Source organism: Phoenix dactylifera, unplaced genomic scaffold (assembly GCF_009389715.1).
Source record: "Phoenix dactylifera cultivar Barhee BC4 unplaced genomic scaffold, palm_55x_up_171113_PBpolish2nd_filt_p 001729F, whole genome shotgun sequence".
Taxonomy (NCBI): domain Eukaryota; kingdom Viridiplantae; phylum Streptophyta; class Magnoliopsida; order Arecales; family Arecaceae; genus Phoenix; species Phoenix dactylifera.
The window spans coordinates 39,038-48,133 of NW_024069028.1; the positions used below are offsets into that span (position 1 = coordinate 39,038).

Here is a 9,096-nt window from a genome sequence, read left to right on the forward strand (position 1 = left end):
TACATTTTAGCCCGAAGATTAAACCACAAGTGAAGGCAGCTATTATGGAGATCTTGGGGGTTAGGCAGCAGGACAGTGGCCTGAGATACTTGGGAGTTCCGATCACGGGTCGACGACTACGCAGAGGTGATTGTCTTTCACTAGAGACTAGTTTCAGACACAGGTTGGAGGGTTGGCAGACACATACTCTATCTATGATGGGCAGGGTTACCTTGGCACGGACAGTTTTGAGCTCCATTCCGATATACCTCATGTCTAGCTCCATACTCCCAGTGGCGCTGTTGAGATCACTTGAGAGGCTTATCAGAGACTTCATATGGGGCAGGCGGGGTGACAGAGGTGGCATTCATTTGATGGCGTGGGAGGTGGTGTGCCAGCCGATCAGGCAGGGGGGTTTGGGTGTGACTTCTTTGACTTTGAGACAGGAGGCATTGGCGATGCGACATGCAGCCAGATTTCTATTGGAGCCTGACAGTATGTGGTCCTCCTTGATGAGGGCCAAATATGGGAGCCTACTTATTGGCACCCGTGCAGGGCGTCATTCGTCCCCCATCTGGAGGGAGATCTGTGCCAGAGGTCCGATGGTGCTGTCGGCGATCAGATGGACGGTGGGTGATGGTCGATCCATTGATGTACTCGAGGACAGCTGGGTGACGGAGTTTTCTATCAGTCAGATGCCGACGATGGTGGACACAGAGAGGTTGCAGGGGTTTAGGGTATGTGATCTGATTGTTCCCGGAGAGGGACGATGGCACGAGGGTTTGATACGGGAGGTCTTTGGAGAGCAGTTAGCGGCGAGAGTCATGGCGTTACCTGTACCATCGCGGGAGGAGCCGGACAGACTGATTTGGGAGCCGACGGGCAGATCGGGAGTCCGAGCCAGGGATCTTCATGCTCGGATTGGTAGGATGCCTGATAGGCAGATTGATGTGGGTTGGATATGGAGGTTGAGGTTGCATCCTCGAGTAGCGCTCTTCCTTTGGAAGGTGGCTTGGGGCTGCCTTCCGACCAGGAGTGTTCTGGTTAGGCGGGGGTTGAGGATGACACAGTTCTGCGAGGTATGCTTGGAGTCCGAGGAGACTATACATCATGTCTTACTTCTATGCCCTAGGGCTGTACAGATTTGGAGTAGCTTATCTGGGCTTTCACTTCCGAGGTGGGAGTCAGTGGAGGATTTGTTACAGTTCTTGCGGGATTCCACCAGGAGGCCTAGCACAGTACGACAGGGGATTCTGGCAGCTTACCTGGCATTTCATATATGGCTGGATAGGAATGGACGCTTGTTTGAGGGGCGAGGGTCGGCCCCGAGGTTTGCGGTGGACAGAGCTATGACACAGGCGGCGGAGGTCTTTTCGATTACTTCATCGAATTCATCTTTATTGGCTAGGGATATCTGGGGTACCTCTCTTGCTGTTGCAGCGACTGGGTATGCTTCTCTCTCTTGGGTACCCCCACCCCCTGGTTATCTTAAGATGAATTTTGATGGTGGTATGGCTATGGATAGAGCTTCTGGAGGAGTGGGCTTCGTTATCAGGGACCAGCATGGTAGGTTGATTGCAGCCGGTGGTTGGAGCACGCCAGGTTTGACGGTTGTTGGGGCAGAGCTACGAGCTGCCTGGGAGGGTATCCGATATGCGAGATGTGTGTTGGGGGCCGACAGACTGTGCATTGAGGGAGACTCTGCCACGGTGATTGACTGGATACGGGGAGTGGATAGATATGGTGATGGTCACCCTTTGATTCGGGATACACGCAGACTAGTTCAGGAGTTGTTAGCTGTCCAGATTGGTCATGTATATCGTGAGGTGAACCGAGCTGCAGACTGGGTCGCCTCATATGTGGCTCGTCACTCCGGGGACGTCATCTGGACTAGTCTAGCAGCCGCTCCCCATTTGCTGCACTGCCTTTTGTCTTTTGATCTGGCAGGATGTACTCAATCTTGATTTATTGGATATGAAATGCCGTTTTGACCAAAAAAAAAAAAAAAAGGATTGAAAAGGAGATGCGTGGACCACAACGGCCGCTTCTAGGATCTCCTCGAGATTATAATAAGTCCACATAAAGAAAGACCGGAGAGGGAGCAATGGAGGTGGCAGGAGAGATAGGGGGAGCAATGGAGGTGGCAGGAGAGAAAGGGAGGGTGTGTGTGACTGGTGCCGGAGGATACGTGGGCTCATGGTTGGTGAAGCTCCTCCTCTCCAATGGTTACAAGGTCCATGGAACAGTCAGAGATTTAAGTACTGCTCTTCCCTCTACTACTACTACTACTCGTGCTATCTAAGCTTTTTGTGTTGCTCTTTCTTTGTTTGAACTGTAGTACTCTACGATTTTTTTTTTGTATGCGCGCGCGTAAGAATTAAATCATTTTTTTGCGTGTACTCTACGAGTACGCGGTGTTTTGTGAGTTTGGTTTTGCATGTTAGAACTTGGATTTCTGTAAGGTTTCAGCAACAAATTAGAATACTACGCATCAATTGCTCCATATGTAACCCCTATTTTTTCCCCCGACGTGAAGGGTGAAAAGGAGACTTCAGATATCAAAAGAACATCAAGAAAGGCATGATGATCCGAAAAATCCAAGTCTTCCTCCCCCCCCCTCTTTTGCTTTCTTAGGTGTTGCAGATGCCCATAGAAACCAATAGAATTCATATCCTTCAGCTATCCATCGCAGATGCAGATACTTAAAACTATTTATGCAACGGATTAAAACAAAGCAGGGAAATTTGATAGCCAGAAAACTAAGATGGGTCACAATTGTGGCAACCTCTAGCTGGGTCCTTTCTCAATCAGATTCGTTCTTCTTGATTCTACTTAGTTTTTGTCAATCACAAAGCAATACCAAAGAATGCATTTTTCCTAATTCAACTCTCTCCATTCCCCAAGGTAGAATAAATTTTCTGAACATTTGTTCCAGGCGATGAAAAGAACGCTCACTTGAGGAAATTTGAGAAGGCCTCTGAAAACCTTCAACTCTTCAAAGCGGACGTGCTTCACTACGACACTTTAAAAGCAGCCTTTGCAGGATGTGAAGGAGTCTTCCATGTGGCTAGTCCTGTCCCTGCAACCAAAGTCCTTGATCCAGAGGCAAGTCTTTCATATGCTTAGATATGTAAGAGATCAAATTTTGAAATTGTCGATGCTGATATTCATGTACAGTATTAGGAAATACCGAGTCAGTTGTTTCATATAGGAATACAATGGAGGGAAGGACATACAGAGTTTTGATTGGCTAAGAATTGTATACACCTTTTGTTCCTTGGGAAACTTGACATCTGGTCTTTTTCTTTGAATCTTTTTTTATCTCCATATATCACCTTGCAGTTAGAGTTGATCACTCCCGCTGTTAACGGCACTCTAAATGTACTTCAAGCATGTTTGGAGATGAAAATCAAACGGGTGATTGTGGTGTCATCAATTACTGCCGTTTCACTGAATCCACATTGGCCACATGATAAGCTCATGGATGAGAAGTGCTGGTCGTCCGAAGAATTTTGCAAGAAGATTGAGGTGACTATTTTGATCATAAGAGCTTTTGTTTCTATATCTTTTCTCGTAAAATGAAACAAAGTATTTTACTTTTTTTTTTTAATAGAATCAGACACACAATTGAATATACTTTGACTTAACTTGCATGGAAGATACTAAACTAACAATTCTTATTGGATCACAAAGTAGCATGATGATCACCAAGATGCTTCATACTTATTGTTGTGGTTCAAATTCGGCCCGAGGGTGACCACGCCGGAGGAGTGGGGGAGCTACCGTTCAAGATGGAGAAGGGACGCCACTTCCTGCACATCGGCAGATCTGCACAAAGCCTCACCGGTGGGATTTCAGTGAGAGCCCTCCAATGATTAAGTTAGAGTGGATCTTAGATGGTCCAGCCAAAAATCGTTAGGCGTTACTTGATGGGGCAATTTATAGTTCCCGCGGAGGTGCCTAGGTAGCGTGCAGCCAGGGCTTGCTTGAGGCACACGATGTAGGCCGTCCTTGTGAACGGCATGGCGTCGATAGAGGTGGTAGGGTATGACCAATAGTTGACATGTCGTGGAGTGGCCAACTAGTAAAGTATGGAGCGGTGAGGTTGTAATGTACGGCCACGTATGCAGGTATAGGGGCGCGCGTAGGTGCACACATGGATGTGGCCGTGGGCGAGGTCGGGCTCGCTTGGAGGCCGCGAAATTTACTTGAGGTCAGCTTGATGAGCACTGAGGTCGGGCCGACTTGGGGGCCACGACATATGTTTGATGAGGTCGGCTTTATTAATTAATGGAGCTCTGAGCTCGGTCTCCATTTTTTTTCTTCTTTTCCTGCCATTTCTTTTCTCTTTTTACCTTGAAATTTTAAAAAAATGATTGGATTCTATCAATCGTAAACTCTTGGATTTTTTTTTTTTTTTGATGACGTTGATCTCCGTTTCTTTGATGCGTTCCATCTACTCTTCGATTACGATTTTTTTCATCGTTTGGAAACGCTGGAATCGCTTTGGAGTTCTTGGATTCGAATCAAGTTTTTTTTTTTTTTTTTCCTCTCGGGCTTTAAACCCTGAGAAGATCGTCTTGATGGGAATCCTCTTCCCCTGTTCCTTTTCCAAAACCCTAAGCTTCCCAAAACAATTAGTGTTTTTGCTGATTTCAGATCCAATTTGACTGCTCCTAAGCCTAATGTGGCTTAGAATCTCATAAATGATTGGAATTCATCAAATTTTATTCGACGTAATTGCGAGAATGATACCATCAAGATCGGTCTTTTATCCCATCCTTCTTGATTTCAGGTTTGAGTTGCATAACCCATCGATCATGGCTGCTGAAGCGAGCGCCAGCGCGGCGGTGGAGGCCCCAAAGACGGTCGTGCTCAAGAGTTCCGACGGCGAGGAATTCGAGGTGGAGTCGGTCGTGGCGATCCAGTCGGAGATGATCAAGAACATGATCGAGGACGGGTGCGCTGAGAGCAGCGTGCCGCTCCCCAACGTCGTCGGCTCGGTGCTCGCGAAGGTGGTGGAGTACTGGAATCGGCACGGCAGCCGAAAGTCTGATGGGGCGGCGGAGGGAGAGGCGAAGGAGCTGACGGAGTGGGAGAAGGAGTTCGTGAAGGTGGAGAAGGAGGAGCTGTTCGAGCTGATCAATGCGGCCAACTTCCTCAGCACCAAGCCGCTGCTCGACCTCTGCTGCCAGGCCGTGGCCGACACCATCAAAGACATGGCCGTCGAGGACGTCCGGGACTACTTCGGCATCGAGAGTGACTTCACTCCCGAAGAGGAGGCCAAGATAAGGCACGACATCAGTTGGGCCGAGATGGGCCTGCCAAGATTTCACACCATCCACGGCATCGCTGCCGCCCGATAGGTGGTCCATCTCTGCTGCCTTGTAGTTGATGTGATGCTGGCGAGGACACCCGAATTTGATATGCTTCTCTTGTGGTACGAGATAGATAAAATGTAATGTAGCTGTGGATAGTGTCTGCCTTGCAATAACGAGAGCTTCAGTGGAATTTCCATGAGCTACCATCTGATGTGTAACATCAAGCCAAGTTTTTGCTGATCTAAAGTATAATCACTCTCAAACATATGGCCACTGAATATTAACATACATCATATATATTTCATCCATGATTTAATCTCTACTCCCCGATCTTGATGGGATGGTGATCCCACCAATGCAAACTTGAGCTCAAACATTGGTGATTGAGTTGACATATTCCACCTATGTTTTTTTAATAAAATGACATTTTAATGAGAATGCTGATCATAAATAATTAGGAAAAAGTTGAATGGTTATAAGTATGAAATATGATATTAACTATTTTAATGACTGTTACTCGTATGAACTAGAGCTTATCCAAGTAGCCATACATCTCTACTTACCAACCAAAGGTTCCAAGCTTCTTGAATCTTGAGTGGTACAACCTACTACAACTTAGATAATTATAGTGCAGATAGATCCCCACACACATACATACATATAGCTAGATTGGCTATAATAGATCTCCACTCAAATTCGGTCAAATTTAAATTGGACAATGAGGATCTTATATTAGTAATTCAAGCCATCAAATATAATTTACTACCACTAAACCACTTACATGAAAGAAAAAAAAAATCATATAATTCAAAAACCACTGGCCTATATATCAAACGATCAAAATAAATTTAGTACATTAAAAAATATATATTATTTTATACTATTTAAACTATCCAAATTTTTCATAATATAACATAATATTAAATTATTTAACATAACATATTAATGTATTATGATATAATATAATATAATATTATATTTATAATATAATAAATAATAAAGGTATAAAATAATAATAAGAAATAAGAATATCTTTTTTTGCACGGAACGGAGTTTGATCTACAGTTAGGGTTATTTGTTAGGTATCCAGTAAATTTTTAGATTTATAAAGGAACAAAGTATGTAATTATTACATTTTATTATGAGTATTTTGGTTAAAAAAATAACTTTTCAACAAAGCTCAAAATAGCTTTTTCGGTAAGCTCCAAAATAGAGCTTTTTTTTTCAAAAAGCTGCTTTTAGCTTTCTGAAAAAGCTAAAACAGCTTTTTGAAATTTTTACGAAACACATTTTTTTTCATCTAAAAGTGCTTTTAGAGGGCAAAAAAGTGCTTTTTAGCTCTTCAAAAGCTCTTCCAAACATGGCCATATATATCCTTATCCAACAAAGCTTGCGCTCGCTATTCACATGCTACTCTCCCTCGTCTTTTTCTATTGTAACCAGAAGGTTCCAGCTCAAATACTGAAGACTAAAGATATGCTTGACTGCTCAGATGGAAGCCTTTGTTTGTCTCTCTAATAATACTTTGATGAGTTACATAAAGTATCCCATCGCATCAATCGATGGAGGACTTCAACAATATTATAATCAATACAAATAATATTGAAAAAGAGGGATTAATATGCTTGGACAACATACATCGCCGGTTGGTCCCACCATCACTAGAGATTGGACATATATAGAATCTATGTTTTGAAAAAGGAAAAAATATTTGCATTAGGCGCACTCACTAAGCTTTTTCTTGTCCAGATGTTCGCCTTTCTAAATCAAAAGTAATGGTGACCGGCCTAAGACAGGAGCCTGAGGTTTGGCCAGTGGAGGGGACCAGAGAATTCCCATCCAAGACCACACTACTTAGCCTGAAGTATTCGATCACCACACTACTTAGGCTTTATTAATGGAGCTCTGAGCTCGATCGTCACAGATTTATTAATATGTCTACTATATATCCTCCTAAATATGCAGAATTGCATAAATATCTTTATAAAATTGCTATATCTTTGTATACCCATATAAATGTTTCTTTTTGCACATTTACCCATTAAGAATATTTTAGTCATTTAAATTTGAAACCGTTAACTTTTTAACGGCATTAGATGGTGTAAGTGCATGTGCAAAAACACGGATAAAAAAAAAGGTAGAATAGCAAAACAAATGGTTTGCAAAGATATGTACAAAGAACCCTAAAATAAATCCACATAAATAAATGGCCATTTTGGCGTCTCTTGTGAGATTAAAATAAGTCCACACAAATAAAGACCGGAGAGGGGAGAGATAAGGGGAGAACTAGAGGCGACAGGAGAGAAAGGGAGGGTGTGTGTCGCCCATCCTTCAGCCCGCTCTCCTCGAGGATCTTGGAGGGGCCCAAGAGGCCCGGTCCACTCTTCGCTAGTCCACCCTCAGCACGGGCCTTGGGGGGCTTCTAGCTCGCTTCATCAGGTCAGGCCTTGATCCCACCTCCGTCATATCAGCATTGACCTAGCCTCAGCCTGGTCCCGCAGGCTCGGCCCTCAAGCCCGACCTTCTCTAGACCCCTGAATCGCTCCAAACCCAGCACCCATGGCGAATCGAGTCAACTTATCACCAGACATCGCCAAGTTACTAACTAGAAACCACTTCTCCAATGACCTCCTCCACGCCATCTTGGTGGGTTTCTGCCATCCATCCAAGTTCGGCAGCGACTCTAGTGAGCTTGGTCGGTTCCTAGAGCAACTCGGCCCGAAATGGGCGGACGACGGGCCCGAGACCAACTCAGGGGGGCTTGTTCATCCTTCTCGGTCACACCCTAATGCTTGCAGGCCTTGACTGCCGAATCCATCAGGTGGCCAACCAAGGATTGACAATAAGTAAAATTAACTAACACTTGGATTATTGATCGATTGATGGTGAGATAAAGATTAGGATGCTTTGAAAATGCAGTTAATTAACTCTAAGAAAACATTTGTTTCGCCATAGTTTACTTTTCCTATCAACGTACAAAGTTGTTTTAGATTTTTCCTGCCCTGCCAGTGTGGCACCTGCTGATGACAATTAATCATCCTCATGGAACTCAACAAAGAATGTGATGAGGAGGAGACTTCACCCTGGATAAGAACATCAACTAATTAATTATGCCATTTTAAAAGCTCCCTTAGAACAGCTCATACATATTTGTTGAATAATTATATAGTCGATATAAAATAAAAGGAGGAGATATACTATTGATTAATTAAGAAGCATAGGTTATAAGCATGGCTATTTTGTTTTTAACCACCAAAAAGATTTTTTTTTTTCCCGATAGAGATAGGTAAGGATTAAGGCGCGTTGAAGTTTGTTGAAATTATGAATTTTGTTAAAGAAAGATCTAGTCATATATAGCTCATGCCCAACTCCAATGGCTTCCCACCACCACTGGATCCTCGAAGACCATTTACAGGTCTTATAATGTAATGAACATGGCTAAATTTAATAGTCATGAAATAATTATTTTTTTTTAAAGAGATTATGTTAGGGCCTGTTTAGTTTTAAATTTTAATTGAGCTCTAGCTCGAACTCAGAGACGGAAGTGCTTGAGATAGAGCCAGCCACTTAAGCCAAACATTTGGAATTATAAATGAGCTACTGCACGGAGGGCCACGCATGTCGCCACCTTTTCTGCCAAACATTTGGACTATTCCGCAGGATTGAAAAGGAGATTTACCAAAAAAAATAAGGATTGAAAAGGAGATTTACCAAACAAAAAGGATTGAAAAGGAGATGCGTGGACTACAACGGCCGCTTCTGGCATCTCATGGGAGATTAAAATAAAGACCGGAGA

The 9,096-nt window shown here is 43.6% G+C and overlaps 2 protein-coding genes across 2 annotated transcripts; both read left to right on the top strand.

Annotated features, from left to right (window-relative positions):
• The first annotated feature begins 2,101 nt into the window (after positions 1–2,101).
• On the top strand, positions 2,102–3,576 carry LOC120109024 (cinnamoyl-CoA reductase 1-like). Its single transcript, XM_039122756.1, has 3 exons — positions 2,102–2,237; positions 2,915–3,084; positions 3,322–3,576. Exons 1-3 carry the CDS (start codon positions 2,114–2,116, stop codon positions 3,559–3,561), a joined length of 534 nt encoding a protein of 177 aa, XP_038978684.1. The 5' UTR covers positions 2,102–2,113; the 3' UTR covers positions 3,562–3,576.
• Positions 3,577–4,727: 1,151 nt separating this feature from the next.
• On the top strand, positions 4,728–5,345 carry LOC120109026 (SKP1-like protein 1A). The gene has a single exon (XM_039122758.1). The coding sequence runs from the start codon at positions 4,728–4,730 to the stop codon at positions 5,343–5,345; it is 618 nt and encodes a 205-aa protein (XP_038978686.1).
• The last annotated feature ends 3,751 nt before the right edge of the window (positions 5,346–9,096 follow it).

Bases quoted from the DNA above. Each gene is read 5' to 3' on its own strand.
- LOC120109024 (XM_039122756.1), top strand. From the start codon at position 2,114: ATGGAGGTGGCAGGAGAGAAAGGGAGGGTGTGTGTGACTGGTGCCGGA. The intron at 2,238-2,914 runs GTACTGCTCTTC...CATTTGTTCCAG, and splicing joins TGGAACAGTCAGAGATTTAA to GCGATGAAAAGAACGCTCAC. The intron at 3,085-3,321 runs GCAAGTCTTTCA...ATCACCTTGCAG, and splicing joins CCAAAGTCCTTGATCCAGAG to TTAGAGTTGATCACTCCCGC.
- LOC120109026 (XM_039122758.1), top strand. From the start codon at position 4,728: ATGATACCATCAAGATCGGTCTTTTATCCCATCCTTCTTGATTTCAGG.